Consider the following 24,239-nt stretch of genomic DNA (forward strand, 5'->3'; position numbering starts at 1 on the left):
GGAGGTTTGGCTCTTAACTGTTAAAGTTATAGAGAGAGGTGATAGATAATAGCTGGCAAAATTGGCCAAAATAATTCTTAATTAAAATCAAAGCTTGATTTCAATGTAGTTACTGTATTGAGAAGCAAGGGAAATGTTCACAAATATCGGGAGCGAAGCTAGGAAAGAGGGGACGTAACTCAAAGGCGCCCCTCGCTCAGACTGGCTGAAATGTAAAAAAGAAATTTTAAACATTTTCTATTCCGAAACATGATGGGACATTTTCTTACATTTTATCGCCGATAAAGTCATAAATAGTAAACTAAGACCGAAAGAAGGTATGTTTAATAGAATACCATGCTAAATTCAATTTCATAGAGCAGTAAAAACTTCTGTCATGGTAGTTTATATAAAGAATACTTTGTAAGTTTATCATATATACACCCTGTTACTCTAATGGTTGTTTGTAACCTTTTCTGTAATACATAAACTACCTCCCTTTGACTGCGACTCACTCACCTGTCATTTCTATTTATAGAACACTTAGCGATTGCTTTATTTATTTATTTTATTAGGAATGTGCAACAATGACGATGATTCTGTTCTTTTAAGAGAAATGTAAAACTTATCCGAGGAACGAAAGTTGGTAAGTTGACTTCTTTGGTACCTGATTGATTTGATTATAAATGGTTTTGCTACAGTGGTTTGAGGAGCCTCACTATTAGTCATAATAAATCAGTTCAACTAACTCGGCTGTAAACATATGATATTTTACACGTACTTGGACATGTACACACATATATATATATATATATATATATATATATATATATATATATATATCCTCAAAATAATGCATTGCCTTAAAAATAAAATAAGATTTGAGAAAAATCAGAAGTACCCTTTTCTGTAATAGCCCCTGTCATGATCCACATGGGCAGGGTGCGTCGTTTTGACACACCCCTTTGACCACGCCCCTCACCTCCCCTATTTCCTTTTTTAATAAAATCCCAGGCTTATCAATAATGATGGGGGAACTCTAACTAAGTTAAAAAACGGTGTATCGAATTATATTAAAATAAATTTTGTTATAAAGTTAATAAATATAGGGCCGACCGTTATATTTTACTCAGTTTTATCCAAAAAACAAGGCCCATTCATAAATGCATCAGTTTGAAGGACAATAGCCGCGCTTGAACATGACGAAACAATTCAAGACAACAAAGTTTAAAGAGAGGTTGAGATATATATTTGCATCAATTTGAATGTTTAAAGCAAAGAAAAAGTACACAAAACGCCCTCCTGATTCATACAGATGACACAATTGCACACATTGACATAAATTTCAGATAATGACAAGGAAGGTGGAATAATTTATTATTTGCTTGACTATATGTATAACAAAAACGACGATTTTAAAAGGTCATCAAGGTCATTGTTTTGAAATAATCGTTGAAATGATTGTGTGTTCTGGGGTAAGAGAAAAGGGGAAATTGATTCCTATCATCACTTAAAACGTACTTAATAACATAGTAAAATTAATCACTTTAGATGTTTAGAGCAAGGGTGATACATACATGAAGCGGTACCCGTAAAGGCTAGGGTTTACTGATAGTTTGTGCTGCGGACATGGTTCGTCAAGTCCACACGTAATTATGCTTTGCTGTGAGTCAGACTGCTATTACCCTGCGTATAAATATATACATATGTGAGTCAGACACAATAACTGAACTAAACCAATAAATGTTATGATTTGTCTTCATTATAGATTCTTCAAGCAACATGTCAGAAAACGGCGCCGCTGATGTTGATGGAACGAGCCCCGATTTCAGTTCTCTACCGGATGTGGCCTGGGTGCGCATCCTACAGCATCTCCCCCTCCAAGACCGGGCACGTGCAGCCCGCACCTGTCACGCGCTAACAGACGCCTTCAACCATCCGTCTCTCTGGAGCACCCAGACGCTTCACTTTCTCGGAAACGACGACAACTTTCGTCGAAAGGCGGAGGCTGTTACAGCGTCAAACTACTATTTAGCTTTGACGAAACAGTTTGGCCAGTACTTTCAACATCTTACAATTAAGATTTCCGGCCATCTTCGGAAAATGGCGGGCGAATTGCAAGAACTGTTAATAGAAGTTGCGGAGAATTGTCGCCTTGAGTCGCTGACACTGGACGTCGGGCGACAGACGTCACAGTTCCACACGAATTATGGCTTTCCGCCAGACACAGAATCGATTCGTGTGCTCGCGGCGTTCGTGCGCCACGCTTTCCGTATGAAACACCTAAATATTCGCTCTTGGCCGATGTTTGAAGGCATCATTACGAAGGATGAGTGCAACATTTTCAAGGCGCTGAAATCGAACGAAAAGTTGAAGAAAAATCTCGAGAAGCTGACAATCTTTTGGCTGGACGAGGTCACATGGTCAGAAAGACGCCCCATTTTGTTATCACCAGAAGATTCCCTTGACCTTGTCTGCAATTTTCGCAACTTGACCACGCTCGGTTTGCGGTCTCCGATGATCAGCAATGAATTGCTTATTTCACTTGCGGATCGGACTAGAAGAAAACTTGAAAATTTAAAAATTGTTGTTCATTTTATAAATGACAGCAAGTTTCAGGTACCTCGCGTGACTCCTAAAACGTGGCAATCTCTAATTGACCGAAATCCAAACCTCAGAGTTGAAGTTCTCGTCTTTCTCGCTACACCTGATTTTGAACTTGCGAACTTACTGCCTCCGGAAGTGCCTGTTTCGCACTTCATGTACATGAAATACTCAAAAGTGGACCCTGCGACACTAACAAAGCTGCACACACAATATAACACCACCCTAACTGCATTTCATAGCCTTTGTGATTCGTATAACATGGACGATGAGCTCATTCTTCTATGTGAACGATGCGAATATCTAACTGACTTTATTTACCATGGTGAAATTTATGTTAACACCGTCATCCGGTTGGCAAAACTTCGAGGTAACAAATGGCAGCGCTTTGAATTAAACGAGGCAAACGTTAAAATCCACACTGAATATGACGATATTGATGATGATCAAGTCTTGCAGAGGGATGCAGACGGAAATCTCGTGCAAGTCGGCCTCTTCCGGTTCCACGCAGCAGACGAGAATCAGTTACAGACGATGATCGTGGAAGTGTCATCTGCGCTTGGTACATCGTGGCGACCAAGGGTTGTGCGTTAGTTTCGACATGGTTTTTAGAATTTATTTCTTGTGAATAAGCTGCAAACATTTTTTTTGAAATATGTTAGTTTAGTTTAATCGTATTTAATTGTATACGATATACACACATGATATAAATCATTTCGACAAACAATATTATTAGACACCTGGGTTATAACAACATTAGAAAATGGCTATCCCATGTGTTCTCCACCTTGATACCTAGGGGCTAAGTGTGCTTACGCCTTACAGCCTTTCCATTTATCTTTGGCATCTTAGTCTTGGAAACTTATCTTTTTGGTATCAACATTTTAAGCCATAATGTAGTATATACCATTTTTTAAATATTGAAATAACTGGCAATAAAATAAAAATAATTGAAACCATAAACCAACACTGTGATTAATCAAAGCATTTTTTTAAACAAAGTAGATGCATGTGTAATTTGATAAAATAATATCTTTGTTCGAACATTTTTTTACTGTGAAACTACCTGTATACTTAACGTTTTTATTTATTTTTTGATTTCTGATTCTGTTTATTATATGATTTTTGTTTATGAATGGAAGGTTTTGACCTCTTAGTTTGAAGCAGTTGTTAACACAATTCTGAGCTACTTGTTTGTTATTCAAAGGCAATATCATTAAACTCATATCACGATGCTCACTTGACTTCATTTCATAACGCTATATATAATAACGTTGTGTAGCGGATATATATGAGATCGCTTACTGAACGGTTTGTATGTTATTTGAACATTTAAGTTGTTCAACGGTTAAATCGTTGGCACATTAATGGATTGATGATGAGCAATCACATGAATTCCCTTATTTGCAAACAGTAGTATATAATTCCAGACCTCGTTACTGTCGAACATAAATAAAAACAATCGATACACTATTGATGTTATATACTTATATATATATATATAACCTACGGACCGTCTGGATACTGTATCGGCAGCAACATATAGGACAGCAGGCCGTCCGGAAGTCGAGGAAAGTCGAACAGGGTGCTGCTTGGGGTGGCCGTTACCTTTGTAAATGACCGTGGGCATCGACCTTGGTGATATTTAGGGGTAAAACACATCAAATGAATAACTTCTCACGAGATAAGCCCGCCAATGTTAACAAGGACGAAATAAAGCTGCGTCATACATCTATAATGTTTTGCCCCTTCATGGCGGTGGGTGAAGATTATATGGCGCATATTTTGTTGAAATCAACATCGGGGATATTTCAGGCACGAAAACAAATCTGGCCGATTCTATATCCGGGTTGGCGGTCTCACCGGACCTGTCAAAATCACGCACGCATGTCGGCAATCACCCACTGTCTGGCATGTAAGTCCCCTGTGCCACGTCTTGCTCGCTGATTTCGACCAGTGCTACTGTAAGCAGTTGTTTGAGACGGATAATCGTCCCATAGTTCCAACCTCATTGTACTAGAATGACATTTCTAAAAAATATAGTGCTAACATAATCAGACCTATTGGTTTTATTCAAGTTAGTTGGAATGCTGTTTTGATTCAGTATTTTGTAAAAGCAAAGATTCTGTTTCAATAAGATACGCATTTAATCAGCGGCTGGTGAAGTATAATCAGCCTGTATCCGTAAAAAATATTTAGAAAATATTCTTGCTACTCGGTGTTACCGTACCATTTATTCGACCATGGAATGTAAAACCATTGTTCAGTATTCCATTTTTGTGCTACCATTCACATGAAGTTTCAAAATAGGAAAACTAATGGTTTTCTCTAAAAATAAGCATAATATCGAAAATGCACCATGCAGGTTGTGCCATATTTCTTCTAGGGGTGGTTTAACGCTCTCACCACTCAACAAAATAAAAACAATTTCACCCTAACTACTCGTTAAAACAGAGCAGCAAGATAATATAAATTAGTTTGTTGTCTATCAGGAAGGTTTTTTTTACTGAAAATTACAATCTTTAAAGGTGGGCGTGTTATTGGTACATAACACTGGCTCACCTTTGTGAAGTCTCTTGATACCTGTTTTGAGCCTTTGCTCACCTTGTAAAGTCTCTTGATACCTGTTTTGAGCCTTGGCTCACCTTTATGAAGTCTCTTGATACCTGTTTTGAGCCTTGGCTCACCTTTATGAAGTCTCTTGATACCTGTTTTGTGCCTTGGCTCACCTTTATGAAGTCTCTTGATACCTGTTTTGTGCCTTGGCTCACCTTTATGAAGTCTCTTGATACCTGTTTTGTGCCTTGGCTCACCTTTGTGAAGTCTCTTGATGCCTGTTTGGTGCCTGGACTCACCTTTGTAAAGTCTCTTGATGCCTGTTTTGTTCATTGGCCCACCTTTATGAAGTCTCTTGATACCTGTTTTGTGCCTTGGCTCACCTTTGTAAAGTCTCTGTTGCCCGTTTTGTGCATTGGCTCACCTTTATGAAGTCTCTTGATACCTGTTTTGTGCCTGGGTTCACCTTTGTGAGGTCTCTTGATGCCTGTCTTGAGCCTTGGCTCACCTTTGTAAAGTCTCATGATGCCGGTTTTGAGCCTGGGCTCACCTTTGTGAAGTCTTTTGATGCCTGTTTTGAGCCTTGACTCACCTGTGTTAAGTCTCTTGATGCCTGTTTTGTGCCTGGACTCACCTTTGTAAAGTCTCTTGATGCCTGTTTTGTTCATTGGCCCACCTTTATGAAGTCTCTTGATACCTGTTTTGTGCTTGAGGTCACCTTCGGGAAGTCTCCTGATGCCTGATTTGTGACTGGGCTCACCTTGTGCTCTTGATGCATGTATTGTGCATGGGCTCACTCTTGGGAAGCGTCTTGATGCCTGTTTTGTACTTTGGCTCACCTTTGTGAAGTCTCTTGATGCATGTTTTGTGCCTGGGCTCACCTTTGAGAAATCTCTTGATCTCTTGATGCCTGTTTTGAGCCTTGGCTCACCTTTGTAAAGTCTCATGATGCCGGTTTTGAGCCTGGGCTCACCTTTGTGAAGACTCTTGATGCCTGTTTTGAGCCTTGACTCACCTGTGTTAAGTCTCTTGATGCCGGGTTTGTGCCTGTGCTCACCTTTGTAAAGTCTCTTGATGCCTGTTTTGTACATTGGCCCACCTTTATGGAGTCTCTTGATGCCTGTTCTGTACATTGGACTACCTTTGTGAAGTCTCTTGATGCCTGTTTTGTGCCTGAGCTCACCTTTGGGAAGTCTCTTGATGCCTGTTTTGTGCCTTGGCTCACCTTGTGAAGTCTTATGATGCATCTGTTTTGCATCGGCTCACCTTTGTGAAGAATTTGAAGATTTTTACCGCGACGTCAATAATTATACTTTGGATTAATTGTGTGAAATTGAACATGGTGTCAAAATTTCCATTAAGTAATTTTATCATTTTTACTAATTTATATGGTATATTCATACCTAATTTCAAAACAACATAGATTGTAACTTAAGGACTGTCACAATAAATAAAAACAGTTTTAAAGAAATCCACTGTTCCATAAGATGTTCATCGCTTTCCCAACACTCGTAGCGAGTTTATACAGCATGCAAGTGCAGGCAGCGTTATTGATCGGAAAAAATACTGCCGTAGATGATGATGCATTGTTGGGTCTCTTATAGATAATTGTTGTAGTAGTTTAAACTGGAGTCGCATCTTAAAAGTGCTAAAGCGTTAAACATTTTATCACGAGTGTGTCATATGTGATATCCAGTGTGTTTAACACTTGTTTTGAATGGTTTGACCTAGAGACCTAGTAAAGCAATCATGCAATGGAAACCACAGGGACAAGACCTGCAGCCAAACAACATACCATAGCCACGTTTAATGGAACAATAACCAGAGGCAAAACCTAATAAACACGGTAGACAGCACATACAGTGTGTATTGATAAGACACTACTTTTAATGAATTCAATATGCTTCACTAATACATTACCTGCATATTATACAGGCAACATTGATGCAACCTGTTGAGAGCCTTCGCTTTTAAAGTTTCCATACGTGATATTTAAGTATACACTAAAACCACGTGTTACTGAAACAATACTCCAATGAGATGTTGTTGAAAAGCACCAGTGCCAAAGCCTTAAATACACAGAACAAGCCACACAGAACGTCATTAGACAACGAAACATAAAGATTTTCTTATGAATAAATGTTAGCGTTTCCACCTATCAACGGATGATGAAAACAGGAGTTAGCGTAAAGGGTAAGTTATGATAACTTAGGCTACTTCACAGCTGTTCTTACTTTAAACAACAAGGAAAACGTAGCAAAGCTTATGCCTAATCCTTTCAAAGGCGTTTGTGATCTAGAAACAGATGTAAAACGGCTTATGCAAGTAGTACTTTTGGTGACATTTGGCTCTTGGTCATGACAATAAAGCTTTAACTAAATAAATTGATATTTATTTAGTGTCTACCTTTCTCAATGAACTGTCGCAACAGCAAGATGAAGACTTGCGTTGTTGTGTTAGCTGTGTTGGTTGCATGTGCTATCAAAAACAGTGAAGGATGCTCCTGTGTACCTATGACAAACACGCAAAAGGGTTGTGTTGGAGACTTTAGTAAGTATAAAATTGATAGATACTTCTTCAATAAAACGTATTCGTTTTACTGTTTTAACTTGGTTTCAACGTTTCATTAGCCCACGCAAATGTTGGTATATAAAAGGCATTAAACGCACCTAAATCGTGATACTACTGTTTGCAATATTTTTAGGATTTGAATCATTGAATAATCATGTTTTTATTCCGACCCAAACAACACCGACTCCTGACGTCAGAGGTGTTGCGTATTCTCAGAGCCATAAGTGTCTACTGAAGAGTCGAGCATCCGCACATGTTCAGTTTACATTGGTTTAACTTCCAATTTAATCATAGCCTAAATCACGGGGCTGTGACAAACGAATTGCTTTGAAGAGATCAAACTGTTTGTCTCTTAGCTGCAACATTGCATTGCGATCGTGCTGTATTTAAAGTGACATTTTACTAACGTCAATACAAACACATGTACATGTATAACAAACATCAATTTTGACTGATAAACCTTTAACAGCTTACTAAATAATGCATTTATGGAAAATATTAATTACTGATATTAGAAAACACAAAAACATGAAATGATTGGTGAAGCTGAAAGATTTACTTTGATCTACTATAGTCTCATCAGGTAGAAATACCGTGTTTTATGCTCATTTCTTTTATATTAAACTCAGTATCCTTCATAAGAACCATTGTTTTCGACATTTTTTCATCCCTTTTGGAATATTAAAACAATGTTATTAAATATGGTAAATCTTATTTGGGAGTAAGGGTGTATCTTTAACGGATTGACGAACGGTTATGGTAAGTTTATTTGCAAACAGTAGTAATCATTAATACTCAAATATCGATGCTTTATACTTTAGATTTAGAGAGTAGTGATCATGACCTTTTTATATAATTGATATTATTTGGATTCAGATACGAATTTGGCAAAGGTTAATTGTATTTCAAATGGTTAGTTCTTCTTTTAAGGATGCACTCTCAAAGATTGGCAGTTTGACCTTTCTTTTATTTTTGTTTGTTTTAGAATCAGCTGATGATGGTACCAATGCCTTCAATTCAGTCATTTAAGATAACTTACAATAGAACAGATCTCAATTATGTTTGGAAAACTGCCAAAAGACTCACTTTTCAAAAAACTACCATTTTTTCGAACGTAGATATGAAAATATGCGATCTGATCTTTGTAAGAAGTCTTATATTACTGTTTTCCAGATATTTGATATTCAATTCTCTCATTCCAAGACAAAAAAAAACTTGTCAACACGGTCGATCTGCGAAAGTGAAGCTTTACACTGCTACTTTCTGGTTTCAATAGGTTTTTTTTCATTTCGAATAACTCGGTCAAATATGCTTCACCTCTTCAGTAATCAAGGCGAAGGTTAAAAGTGTTCTTATCCAACCGCCAGGAGTCCCGATGTTTCACCTCCACTATTACAAGATAGTACCGAAGCGCAAATACAAGGTCTGTATACATGTCAAAATTTCGTTAGTTTAACCAAGTACGTAAGGTTTACTCGGTCATTTTTTTCAGTTTAGATATGACAATTTAGAGCATTGGACTCGCATATATTATACAAAATCATGACAGGCTCTCAAGTTTTCAATTGAGGAAGTCGTGAAGATGTAAAATATAAGATACCAGTAACAGGAATGACACATGAACGGCGTCCCCAAACATCTACAGTGTGTGTATACCACGTGATATATTGCGTCATAAATGCTACGTCGGAAGGCACTATTTTGATTTGGAAAAAGACTTCAAATAGAGATAACTTTACTATTTCTTCACCATTTAAAATGAAATATAGCGCAATCTACGCTGCTTACGGGGCCCCACATTCGGTCTTTAACCAGAATTTGATTGCGAGTTTAGTTTCTTAAAACACTTCGACATTATTTTGGAAACAGGTTTGTCAAAGTGTTTGATGAAACTAATGACCTCCAATTTCAGTAATAAAACAAATGCGGGGCTCTTTAAGCGGCATAGATTACCGTTTGTTTAATTTAAAATGGTGTTGTAAAAGAAAACTTATATTTGATTGAAGTCTTCATTTTAAGCTAATTTTGGCCTTCCCACGTAGCATATATGAAGTTATTTGTAAGGTGGTATACACATACTGTCTATATAGTATTCAAAAAGCGATAGATCAAATTCCAGCGCATCGATCTCTTTGACCACGGTTGTATTTTTTACATATTTCTATACCGATTATAAAATATATATGTTTATTTAGTGCTTTTAAGCGTATTTTATACACTACTTGCTGTTTAGCGGTTTTAATAATTTTATCACAATTTGACTGCGCTATATTTCTGAAAACTGATGAGTGGTGCACTGATGGTTTCGTCCAGGTGACATCCTTTCGAATAGAATATACTGTTTTGCAGGACAATACATTTGTTTAGATCCTCTAGTAAAGATTAACGAACCAGAACTTTTACAATTGTGATTTTATTGAAAATTGGTACACTCTTTGTCAACACAGATTCGTCACTATCAGTTTAACGCGTATAATAACCCAAAACATTCAATGTACTAGTGAGTCGGATACTCTCGGATAGTACTTGATGTACATATTGTTCTTTTTTAGCTTAAATTCGGGGCTGTTCTAGGCAAAAAGGGTTTAAGGCGTGTTTACACGGCCGAGCACGGCGCTACGTGCGGGGTAAGCCTTCAGAAGGACAAGATCTACCTTCTATCAGGTATTCTGTCGAGGAACATCTTCTTCTGTAGTGTAATTGAAATAATATAACGCGATATTTGCGACTTTAAATTCGGTGTGTTTAAAGAAGGATTTGTCAAACAAGAAGTTTGAGGTTTTTTAATTTATAATAATGTGAGTGTTTTGTTCGCAAATACAGCTAAAATTCCTCAATACAAAGAGATAAAACTGTAACAGCCGAAGCTCTTCCTCTGATTCTAATCTGAGCTAAACGCTTACCATTTTGACGTTAACTCTTTATTGAAAGAGACTGAAATGAACAAAAACTGTGGTGTATTAAAAGATGGAACGGCGTAGATAGAATGATCTTTACAAAGTCAAATACTAGATAGATACTTGTTTTCCAGGTTCCGTAAATCAGTCAGAGAAGCGTCTTGAAATCAATTCGTGCGTTTCCTGGGTAGAGGGTTTCCCACTGAGCAGACCATCCCGTCGCCTTGCAAGGAAGTTCAAACGGGGAAAAGTCGTCTGCAACAAATTCGGTCTTATAAATAAGGTATTTAGATAAAAAAAATCCGGAAATACTCTGAGATTGGGCGTCTATAAACCAGTTTACGTCCTTATGTTTTTATAGGCCTTATGTTTATTTATAATTGCATGGAAATGTTTGTATTCATTGCATATTTTCAGCGTTATAAGCATTCATCATGTAATAATTCACGTAATTAATGATTCAGCCGTGTCATTTATAACACAAATCAAACACATACAGCCTTTTGTCCCTTAATAAACGAATGCCAAACCTTTCACATAAAATCTAATGAAATCACATTGCTAAGTGAAACTTATTAATAACGCACGTCACGGAATGACGCAGTGGTCAGTTTTTATTGACATCATTCCGTTGTATTTAGCTATGGCGTCAATAGAGCAGACTCCGTAAGGCCGTTTCTCGCTTATGAATTAAAATGGCTAATAATACAGGAACAAAACAATAAAGCACCGATATCACACTTTTTGGTCACATCCTTATCGTAATTGATATATCTCACTTGAATTGTTACGCATCGCATTGAGTCCTTAGATAACTGTTAGTGGCATTAACGAACTAATTGTGTTAAGGGCCTTTCTTTATTGTTGCATGGTTATAACTTACCACGCTCCTGCCCCCTCTCCTCCCATCCCTTCAAGAACACTGGCAAAGCACCTGGCATCATATAAAATACCGTTACAAATTTGTAGAAATCTAAGAGCATGATTATGCTCTTACAATATGATGGCTTCGTGTGTTGGTTATATTTCAGTTGACTGCTGGTGATAAGAAGTAGGAGCCCTTAACAACTGAATGGAATGGCAGAATGTCCATAGTTTGTTGGTTTCTCTTAGAGTGTATATTGAATAAATTCATCACAACCGCGAATTGTTTTTCAACATCAATCTATGTACAGTGTGTGTATATGAGGTGATAAATGACGTCATAAATGCTGCGTCAAATGATGACTTGAAACAAAGATAATTTTTCTTTTTTCTTCAACATTTTAAATGAAACCAAGGGCAGTCTATGAGAATCTATTTGTTTAAAAACGTCTCAGACCGATGGTGACCGTAGAGTTATTTTATGTTTGTTTAAAAACCTTCTTGATTATTTCTACCAAATCATAGAAACCATAGATACTCTTTAAAATGGTAAGACCGATAGGCTGCGGATTGGAAGTTTTCAATTGTTTGGAAATACATTTCCAAATATGCACAGTTAGAAACAAAACAAATCCTGTAAACGAAATAAAAAGTAAAGCCAGTTGCAGAACTCGATCCCAGGAAAAACATCTGGATTGCTAGACGAGGTCTTTACCACTGGTGCATTGATGTATGCATCATTTGTAAGTAAAACAAGATACAGACATTTCATTATTGTATCGGAATTTGTCAACATCGCAGTTAAAGTTGTCGAAACAAAAATCTTAATGCTTATATTGTACAGGTGAAGTGAGCATACTTTTGGATAAAGTTTCATTTTTGTTGACCTTGTTCGCAACCAGGCAGAAATAAAAAACGTTCAAAAGACCTAAACAACACGTTATTTGCTCTTCAATGTAAGAACATAGACCAATTAGCGAGAAAGTTGCTTTATTAATTTGTCGGATAACATTATTTTTTTGTAGATAAATTGATAAACAACAAATACAAGTCGTAATACAATTTGGTCGTTGCTTGTGAATAATTCGTACAAAAGCTTATCCTATCAAATGCGTGTTGGTAATCTATGAAAAATGATAAAAACTATTTTTGAAAAAAGTAGCTTGTGGTAACAATTGGCTTTCTTTTAAAATTTTAAGTATCAATATAAAAATGAACAAATACACGGACGCGTGACCACTTTCATCTGTATACAAAACTGATCTGTATAATGCCAACTTTAATCACTGAGATAATTTTAAAAATGACGACGCCTTGTATTTTTAAACGTTAATAGCGATAAATGTTTTCTTAAACTAGAGCAAAGCAGAACCTCAGTTCTTAATCGGAAGCTAGAAGGCTGTCTCAAACTCGGTCTGCAGACCCTCAGATTTAAACCGTATTAAATATGATCAGATTTAATATTTTTGCAACTTTTCTTAGAATCTTATCTCAGCAGAGTGATATTCATTATATGCAGAACAGAGGGAAGTTGTTGAGTCAATCGCTATAAGTATTGACGACGCAAATGTGTCTTCTTTTTGTATTGACAAGCTGCTCATGTTTATGATGATGTAACAATTTCAGTGCGGACATACCACGTGGTTTGTGACGTCACAATTTGTTATAACGTGAAGCAAAATACCACTCGATTCGGAAATGATTATCGCTGTAAGTTTGTTATTTTCATATCAATTTTTATAAAACCTAGCAGAGGCTAAGCGGAAAAATGTACACTTTACTCGGTTACTGAGCGATGTGTTGAGCAATATATAGGTGTTTTTTTCAAAAATCGTGGGCAAATGCTGATAATGTACAAAATATTGTTTGTTAAAGCGAAAAGCAAATTACGTTTCTGGTCCGAAAAGTTGTTTCTCTATATATTTACCTATATTTACCATGTTTGCCTTAAAACAGAAGTCTTGGAATGCATATTTTATCCCCAGGATATATTAAAGCGAAAAGCAAATTACGTTTCTGGTCCGAAAAGTTGTTTCTCTATATATTTACCTATATTTACCATGTTTGCCTTAAAACAGAAGTCTTGGAATGCATATTTTATCCCCAGGATATATTCATACAAATGAGGCACACAAGTACATAGAAATATTAAATGTTTGTATTTTGCTATGACGAAAAGCAAAACTATTTGGTTATAAAGAAAAGCAGTTTTTGGAGGAACAATTGTCGACCTCCCTCCTCCTTGCCATGAGCCCAATTAAAACCCGGTTTGCAATATCAGTTTACATAGACAGTAGTTATGAGCATCGGTTATGTTTTACAGCAATTAAAAGACACATATATGACAACTAAATGTCGCCATTATACTGCTTAATGTGTCACTCAATTGTTTTATCAGTCAACTTCATTATTCCAACAAGACGTTGCATGTTCTTCACCAGCTCGTCTGTTATTTTTTACAATAATAGAGTTTATTCGTGTGTAATTTTATTTTCATTATATACGTTACTTAAAGTGATAATTAATAAGAGCAACATAACGTTTAAATAATATCAAATTATCAATCATTGATAACAAGATCTTTTGTTACCGTGTATTTAATTACTTTAAACGCTTAAATATTAAATGACTAATGTATCCTGAAAGATTTACGGAGATCAACGATCATCTCCGTAAATGCGTCTTAGGGATATCGTTTATGCCATTGACGCCATCTTACATACTAATGACAGAGCGGTAAAATCAAAACGGATGCCACAATATTAGCATGTAAACAAGTTGTTTAACTGACAAAAAAACAAGACATAGTGGGGTGAACATGATATGGTGACTTTTCGGGCACATTAGAAATCTATTCACCTCATTGGACTCAGCGTAATATTTGGAAATAACAATGTTTTTTATTTATAAACTGCATGAATACAATATTTCTTTTTTTTAAACAAAAATGATGTTTATAGCTGATGATCCATGTCTTCCTTTTTGTGATATTAATTATCGTGTGTGTTGTAGTTTCGACTGCCACAAATGCTATCAATCAATTTATTATAACCATATGTTGACTGACGTATCATTTAGAATGTATATTTTGAGTGCCACTCAAAAAGAGACATCAGTATCTTCTACACAATGGTGTGGAAAAACACACCGTGTCTTGTACTGGAACTGCGGTGCTTGTGTCTAGGGGTTGAAACTCGTTTCAACAAGTTCATATGTTTTGGCGGGGTTGCTTTCAAATGGGAATTTTGGTGTTTCGAATTGAATTGTATAACAGACGGCTTTCGATATGAGTGTGCTAGTTTATTCGACATGGCGTATACCACTATTAAATATTTCTTTTGTTTGGGCCCATGCATCAGGCAAATTGAAAAATGGTGATCTTCTTTTCTTTGTCCGCCTGTTGCGCTTCTCGAATGCAAGGGGAGGCCGCATCATTCTGAAAAAAAGATAACATTTTGTTTGATTAAATCATTGCGCCTCTTTATTGTGCCAATACACATGGATTTGCTTCAGTTGTTCGACATCAATGTTTATTCCTGAAGTATTCACTTTAACATATGTGTATAAATATGCATTTAATCAAGTTTGATAACGAGAAAAGACAGAATGGCACCTTTTACTTCAATGAACGTATGTTTAAGTTACATCCAATTGTTTTTAGGGGTTTAATTGATATACGACAAAGGTGAACAAAAACAGTTTGCACCTCAAACCTACCGACGACGCATAAAATCCATTTTTGTAAAAAAAAAAACCAGACGAGCTTATGAAGAACATGCAACGTCTTGTGGGAATAATGAAGTTGACTGAATTGAGTGACTCCGTAAAATCAGTGTAATTATAATTTATTAAAAAATGTATTTCACAGGAAAACATACGAACCTCAATCCAAGTGATGACTTCAGAGTTTACAAACTATGGACTTCATAATTATGAGACTGATTGCAATAGAATTGCTACGATTTAATGTTGAATTACGCATACTCATCGTAAAGTGAAAATAGCAATGTACAAATGTATCAAGTTGGCAGTATTCTTTTCTTGTTCCAAAAATGCAGCAATGGAAAGTATTTATTTTCATTTGTTGTGAAAAAGGCGAAAAACATATTCTTTACATATAACCATATATAACAAACTTTATTATCACTGCATGACTAACACTGTTAGATATACATGTACTACATTATATAAAACCTAATTATCCATTTTTTCATTCAATTGCACATGAGTATAATTTGGTTGATATTGATACTTTTGTAGTAAGTAGACAGCTTACGTTATTTTAATGAAAATTGTAAATAAACACCCCATGTATAAAGTTATTCCGTTCGAAATTAAATCAAACGATAAGACTGAATATTTTTCTTTTATGTATTTCAATTTTCATTTTTTTTGCTATAAAATCAATGATTATGGTATCTTTTTATTTTCATGAATAGTTAAAACTAAAGAAAAATGATATAAATTGCTTTTCCATAGTCATCATGAATTTTTGTCCAGAAATCATACTGAAGTTGTACTCTGATAAATATGTTCTGACCCTAAAACTGACCATGGAAGAGTGGTAAATGGGCCCCTGCTGACAGAAATTGGATACCTCAATTTCATGCATAATAAACACCTAGCTGTGAAGTGAGGCTTCGAAAATTGACCAAAATCCAGAAACCTGGCATAAACTGTAGGACTGTACTAAGCAGAACAATGGTGACATTTAGTTGTCATGGATATGTCTTTTAATTGCTGTGAAACATAACCGATGCTCATACCTACTGGCTATGCAAACAAACATTGCAAAAAACAGGGTTTAATTGGGCTCATGGCAAGAAGGAGAAAGGTCGGCATTTGTTCCTCCAAAAACTGCTTTTCGTTATAACCAAATAGTTTTTGCTTTTCGTCATAACAAAATACAAACATTTGATATTCCTATATAGTGTGTGATTCATTTGTAGGTATGAATATATCCTGATGATAGAATATGCATTCCGAGACTTCCGTTTTAAGGCAAACATGGTGAATATATATATATGTATAAGTATATATGTATATATATATATATAAACATCTTTTTGGACCAGAAACGTAACTTGCTTTTTGTTATAACAAACAATATTTTGTACATTATCAGCATTTCCAAACGGTTTTTGAAAAAAAAAAACACCTATAAATTGCTCAACATTTGCTAAGTAACCGAGTATAGTGTACATTTTTCCGCTTAGCCTCCGCCATGTTTTATAAAAAAATGATATGAAAATAACTTACAACGATAATCCTTTCCGAATCGAGCGGTGTTTTGCTTCACGTTATAACCAAATGCGACGTCACAAACCACGTGGTATGTCCATACTGCATAAAGGTATTCTAAGATAACCGTAACGTAAAACGTAACATGAATCGTAAAAAAAATATAAAAAAATCAGACATTTTGTTCTGACATATGATTCTTTTCCTTTTTAGTATATGTATATTAGGGATATAGAATGATAACTAATTGTAGTCTCTAGCTCTAATGGCCAATGGCAAGTATTGATATCGTTATCATGCAAATCGTTTTTTATTTGCATCGCCTTCCCCCAAAAATTGTACGATTGGCACTGTTCGACTTTTTGCAAAATATTTATTACCTTTATTGCACAGATAGTCTGTAAATATAAGGGTTATCGTATCGATGTTACCTGCATCGTTGATTTCTGCAGTTATACGACTATACCCCCAGCAGAGCTATTGAAAATGTGTTTTCTTACGCTTTTAAGCGGATCGTGCACGAGAATCTCGAGTAATCCTACTAGCTAATACATTGTATTAAGAAAGGCTATACTAATAACCTTATGCTTATCTTTGGAAAAAAATCTATTTATCAATTTATATCTTTGTATTTATTCATTAATGCATTTATTTCGTCATTAATATATGCAATACACTAATCGTCGTATAAGTCGGATACAGCTACTCAATTGTTCGTTATTTCGTGGAGAAAAACTCATACTGTATCTATAAATTAGACCTCTCTCAGACGAGGTAGATCACATGTCTTTGACAAAATAAGGGCAGAACGTAAATGTCAATTATGTCCACGGAATTCTTTTGAGTAAGAATTTCAGTTTCTACTATGTTGTTCCACTTAGAGTGATATACGTAGAAAACATGGAATTAAATCGAACTGGCTTAGCTAAGTTAAATTTAATAATTTATATCAGACGCTATGAAGGTTTTTGCTCATGTACGTTTATGTCTTGGCCATATTAATATATATTTTATGTTATCGACCAAAGGCAAAATGCTGATTGGCCAATAAAAACTTGTGACAAAATAAATGCATATTTTAACGTCTCTCCACGATTCATTGACGCACAACCACGACGTATTAACTTTCGCCCAATGCAGCTGCCATGGAAATATCAACGAAAGGCAAGTTCAATTCTGCTACTTTCTTGTATACTAGGATGAGTTTAAACCCAAAACATCTCTTACATTTTAGTTATTGCACTATCTTCACTATAAGGATAATTTCCCATGAAAAGTCAAGCTTAAACTGTTTTCTCGAAATAGGACACTTTATATTTCAAAAGCTTATCATTTATGAACTACAATAAAATGGAAAAAAAAATGAATTAAGTACTATTCTAATAAAATCAATAATTGTTTGAGCGAAAAAAAAATCAATCTTCGTATTAATAATTAATAAAAATATAGAATTTCAAGAATTGCAAACAGGCTTTTCTGTTGGTTTAAGAAGTACATCAAGATTTTTTTCATTATACTATTTGTTTTAGTAAACCTTTTTGAATAGGTGACTTCATCAGTTCAGCACTTTCAGCGTCTATGGTACCGGTATTGTCCATTCATCCAACCGGAAGTGATGCCCCTGGCAGTGGAGTTGGCTAGGTGACCAGATGGCTGATGATGAGTACCAGCTGAACAGTGTATCATCGATGAGGTTAAACAATCGTTTAATATTATTTTGTATCTTGATTATGGTCTGTTCATTTGCATTGTTGTTTTAAGAAATGGACTTGTAATTTGGATGTGTTAATTTTATTTCTTTGGTTGAATATATTAGCCTTTATTTCTGCGTTTTGTAAAATAGCATTCTTGAAAAAAAACTTACTAACGTTCTAAATGTATTTAGTCCATCCACAAACTCACTTGTGACTTGTTCAGATTTCTTTGCCTTATTTTTAGGATCTAAACACATTTTCAATAACGTTAGACCTATCTTAATTTCCTTACAACTTGTCATCATTGACAATGTTCACATGAATAGCAAGGCTCATTTATTTGATTGTAAATTATAGTTGTTTGTAACTATTGAAATAGGTAACTGCATCTGTTCAATGTTACAGCGTCCACGGTACCTGAAGTGGCCAACCGTCCAACTGGAGGAGATGCCCTTTGCAGTGGGGTTGGCGAAGAGGCGTAATGCAGCTACAGTGGCATTCAGGTTTATGTAAGGTTATGTGGACAACTTCACCATATGAAGTGGTATATGAAAAGTGTAAGCATGCTATTTTAATAAAGCGAAATCAGATATATAAGTATGCAAGACTTTAAATTAAAAATAATCAGTCGTAAAAACGCGATTTTTAAAGGAAATATTTAACGTCAATAGTGATTTAAAATTACTGCGCTTTATGACGTCAATAGTAACAACGTCGCACGCGCTTTTTAGTGAATTGTACAAAAGTGCCTTTTCTACGTCATTTTTTTCCACAAATTGATAATTGTAGATATGCAAGAAAAAAAATCAATCTTGTTTTTTTTCCGGTCCGGATCGCAAAATCCTTCCTTCCGTACCGGAACCACATGATAGATACTTATAGTGTTATTGATTGTCAATGCGGTATTCCAAAATAATCGTTTTGTTTCTAGCTTGACCTTACGAAGGATAAGGATGGCTGTAATTATCGTTTGAGCGTTGTTGTCAGCGTTCATACTTTACAGAGTTGTTCAGAACCATCACACAATTAGGTTACATACCTCCATATTATACTAAATACAAATTATGACCCCTGATAGACTTAGGAACCTGAGATTATATTTTGGGTACAGTGTTTTCTTGTTAATTTTTAAGGGAAGTTTGGATTTTCACAAATAACTTTTATACTCTTCATTCAGTTGACTTGATACAATTGTTTACGGCCATCAATCACATACCTCCATGTTATCGACTAAGAAACTTTGGGTTTTTACTCAGATATTACGTTCATTAAATGGATTTTATTCTTACCAGTTGTACACGGCTATCTAACAAAAAGATTACATATTCTTGCATACCGGACGTGTGTTTCCGGTCATGTGACCAGTGCTGGAAAAACCAATCTTAACAACGCGCCACTTCTTATTTCATTTATTGTATGGTTTATGAACAATATATTACTAGTATGCCATTTCAATAAAGCGCAATCAAATATATATATATATATATATATATATATATATATATATATATATATATATATATATATATATGTTTGCAAGACTTTTAATTAAAATTGAACATAAATAATCGTTAAAAAACGCTATTTTTAGTTCTTCAAAATTACTGCGCTCTATGACACGGATGCGAAACAGTGGCTCCAGCTCTTTTAGAGCTGTGTATAAAAAAGAGCCAATGACACTTCCGAGCTAGAGCAAAAGTAAGGATATCATCATAAAACGTAAGTATGACTCGTTATTTTATCTAATATCACAATTATGAGGGCTTATTTGAGAAATCGGGGAATGCAGTGCCATATAAATATGTTTAATCTTCACACGTATTTCGGTTATTTTGTAAACATATTGTTCATGGAGTTATAAACCCGATTCTCCCATCAAACAAATGCATGTTTACAAACGAAAGTAGTTCATTTTCACCAATTTTCAGCTAAATATCACTCAAAAAGCTTACATTTAAGATAAAACCAGTATTATCGAGTGCTTTTATTTTGTCGGGAATAAAAATAACCGCCTGTTTACCGGAATAAGCATGTTTATACTCTTTTTCTGGGTTGAGCTGGAGCCAAACGCCAGGGAGCTGGAGCCAAAGCGTGGAGGCTGAGCCAATACGCTGTATAATTATGCACTCAACTCGGCATATTTGGAATAGTTGAAGTTCTGTATTTATAACTAGTATTAAGATATTGCTGTATTTTTTAAAACATATAATTATTTATGAATATTTAATGCAACTCATCTGATAAGTGAAAGTCTTGCAGCCCGAGAACCCTAACATTGTAGTTATTGTATAGAAATGTTTATTCATGGGCCTGCTATAACTTTATGTTGTTTTTCTTTGATGAGTATGCAACATATATTACATATACGTTGATGGATAATAAAAAATAAAAACAAAGAAAGCTACACTTGAATCGTATATTACATTTGAAAAAAAAACAACAGCACATATTATAGCTGTCCTTCTCATCTAAATCATTGACAAAATTCAGCATTAGACATACGCCAATAATCACGTTCCTCATCTTAAATCAAAACTGGTGGTGACGCCCATTTGTTCTTGTCGTGTAGGAACTAGAGTCCAGTGGTGGTTGTACAATTCACAGAATCACTTTGTTCATCCCCTGAAGCAACTGAACATGAGTTGACATAGGTGGACGCGGAGCTTGTCCTCCAAACAGAGGCAGGACGGGGACGAAGCGTTAACTTTCTGCAGCAAACTAACATTTTAAGGTCAGATCTAAACTTCGAACCAAACATGATATAAAGCACAAAGTTTATAGCGTTATTCATGTACATCAACATATGGACAATTCCGGAGAAAAGTAATAACTCCGCGTACTTCTCGATTGTCTTTTCTTCTTCAGGGTACCAATAAACCTGTCCTATTTGAAATGTTACAGACGGCAGGACTAACAAGACGAATGCAACGTTGAGCACAAAAGTGGTCCTTGTCCACTGTGAAACCGCGTCCGTTGCCGATAGGCGGTTTCTTCTTACATACGTGTTGCTCGAGTTTGAATAAATACTGAGTGATCTAAATTTTCGACTAGAACGTAGTTTGAATACAATTATAATGTTTCCAATTACAAACACACATAATGGTAGAGCAAATGCAAGTGAAAGGTCTATCCATCCCCAGACGTTGAACATAAAGTTACGGTAAGACTCGCTATTAGCAGCACATTCAAATAAGTCTTCTTGATAATAAACATGCTCGTATCCTACAAGAAAATGAGCATTGAATGCAACTAGTATAGCTATGAGTGTCACCAGAGCAGCTGACGTTCTCTTTCTGGTGAAGACCTCTTTCACACTATGTGGCTTCAGAACACAGTATGTCCTTTCAACTGTAACAAGGACCAGAATCCATGGGGACAGCTGGATGAGAAGATATGTGAAAAATACATCAGCTTTGCAGACACCTTCTGTGATATGTCTGAACTTCTCATTCTTCAAAGAAAATCCCCATTTCGTAAGTAGACAAACTGACAATACCAGTGTATCTGTTACTGCCAAGGCAATCAGCAGTAGCCCGGTTGATGTAATTGCTCGTCTTCTTAAAACTAACACAGAAAGAACATTGCCACATATTCCAAACGTGGCGAGAATTGGTGGATAAATGCGTGTCATTCTTCTATATGTAATGTAGTTTGGTAACGATTCGAGTACAGACGTATTCATATTAATCTTAGGCTGATTTCAACAAGAATGCTATTTTGAAGTGAATTATCACAATGGATTGTACTTTCCTTTTATACGTTTTGTAAAGCCCACCTGCATCATGCGCTGTATCTCCCTAATGCATTTGATAATTGACTTCTAATATTCACTAGTCATCTGTAAATAATATGATTTTCCATTATGTATTAAGTTTCCAATCCTTTTGAGTGTAAAACTGCACAGCTCTTCGGGTCCTTTCATAAACCTGACGAACATTTGCATAACATTCAGGTAATAAATCTAAATAGATTGTAGTCAACTATCTGCTTTAGATATTCCTATTGAATATAAATGATTTCATACATCGTACACCACAAGCTTAAGTTACAATGAAATTTACATATCCTGCATTATAGAACGAGTTCGGATATTACGCATGTGGTGTACTCATTTGTATCCTGTTGTTAATTAGACTAGTGAATTTGATCTTCATAAAACCGTTCATAAGGAGTTCATTTCGAGCGATTAGTGTCAATTAATACCATAACTAGTTGATTGGTAAATGCAATATTCATGTCTATCAGGACATTGAATTAAATGAAACAGGTGTTTAGTTAGGCCAGTATGCATGTCTACCATGTCCTTGTATTATATGGTACAGGTGTTAAGTAAGGGCAGTATTCATGTCTACCAGGAGCTTGTATTATATTGTGCTTGGGTTTTTGTAAGGGCAGTTTGCTTGTCAATCATGAGCTTGAAATATATGGTGCTAGTGTTTAGTCAGAGCAGTATTCATGTCTACCAGGAGCTTGTATTATATGGTGCTAGTGTTTAGTCAGAGCAGTATTCATGTCTATTAGGAGCTTGTATTATATGGTGCTAGTGTTTTGTAAGGGCAGTATTCATGTCTATCAGGACCTTGTAGTATAAAGAGCTAGTGTTTAGTCAGAGCAGTATTCATGTCTACCTGGACCTTGTATTATATGTAGCTAGTGTGTAGTAAGGGAAGTATGCATGTCTATCAGAACCTTGAATTATATGGTGCAGGTGTTTAGTTGGGGCAGTATGCATGTCTACCAGAACCTTGTATTATATGATGTCAGTGTTTAGTGAGGGCAGTATTCATATCTAAAAGAGCTGGTATTATATGGTGCAGGTGTTTAGTTAGGGCAGTATCCACGCCTATTAAGAGCTTGTATTATATGGTGCTAGTGTTAAGTTAGGGCAGTACTAGTATTCATAGGACAGACATACGTCGATGTGGGTTAGTGTGCGACGCAGTTGCGTCGATGTTACGCCATGGAGGATCACAGAGGGTCAGACATGTTAAAGGCTGCGATCTTCGTTGATTTAAAATAGTGTGATTTTAGGCTTGGGGTGGTCCAATCTAGTCCAGTCCAGCCCAGGGACAGAATTGATGAGCATGTACTAGGACATTTCCAGGCTGATCTGATTGTTCAGCATCATGCCTACATCCATGCCCAGGCCGAGGTCCTGCAGGAAAGAAGGAGGCAAAGGGACCGAAGAATATATCGCAAGAAGCGGTTCTTGGTGAGGACCTGGTTAACAGAAGATGAGCGAGTCTCAGCTGGCCAGTACCACAACCTTATGGTCAAGCTCCGGTACGATGAAGAGCAGTCTTTCACTAACTACCTGCGCATGTCTTCAGACATTCCAGTTCCTGCTCAACCGGCTGACGCCTCGCCTCCAGAAGAGGGACACCAAGGTCAGACGACCACTGGAACCAGGGCTGAAGTTGGTTGTGGTACTCCGGCACCTGGCTACTGGGGACAACTACCCAAGTTTGCAGTACAACTTCAGAGTGTCCAGACACACCATCGCCAGCTTTCTGCCAGATGTCGGTCAGTCCATCATCCAGAGACTGGAAGAGCTGCCATACAGTCTCCTCCCGGAAGGTCAGGGCTGGTTGGGCACCAGATCCGGACTTGCCCTTCTTGTTCTTGACACGACCAAACTTGGACTTAATGCTCCTGTACCATTGTTTGAGATGGCTGCCAATCAACCCCATCTTCTGGCCCTGCTCTTCCCACAAGAAGTCCTTCTCAGGTGTCTTCCTGTAGCTTTCATTGCGCGTGTTCCAGACTTGTGGGAACTGTCGGGGCCAGTCACAGACGGCTTGCTCTTGTTTGGAGTGAGCACCACCTCTGCGGT

The 24,239-nt window shown here is 36.3% G+C and overlaps 2 protein-coding genes across 2 annotated transcripts; one reads left to right on the plus strand and one right to left on the minus strand.

The window, feature by feature from the left end:
• The first annotated feature begins 493 nt into the window (after positions 1-493).
• Positions 494-3,816, plus strand: LOC128226656 (F-box only protein 39-like). The gene is made up of 2 exons (XM_052936628.1): positions 494-625; positions 1,748-3,816. The coding sequence occupies exon 2, from the start codon at positions 1,762-1,764 to the stop codon at positions 3,175-3,177; it is 1,416 nt and encodes a 471-aa protein (XP_052792588.1). The 5' UTR covers positions 494-625; positions 1,748-1,761; the 3' UTR covers positions 3,178-3,816.
• A 16,989-nt stretch (positions 3,817-20,805) lies between these two features.
• Positions 20,806-22,431, minus strand: LOC128228503 (FMRFamide receptor-like). Its single transcript, XM_052939849.1, has one exon. The coding sequence runs from the start codon at positions 22,086-22,088 to the stop codon at positions 20,979-20,981; it is 1,110 nt and encodes a 369-aa protein (XP_052795809.1). The 5' UTR covers positions 22,089-22,431; the 3' UTR covers positions 20,806-20,978.
• Positions 22,432-24,239: the final 1,808 nt, after the last annotated feature.

Source organism: Mya arenaria, chromosome 3, assembly GCF_026914265.1.
Source record: "Mya arenaria isolate MELC-2E11 chromosome 3, ASM2691426v1".
Lineage (NCBI taxonomy): Eukaryota > Metazoa > Mollusca > Bivalvia > Myida > Myidae > Mya > Mya arenaria.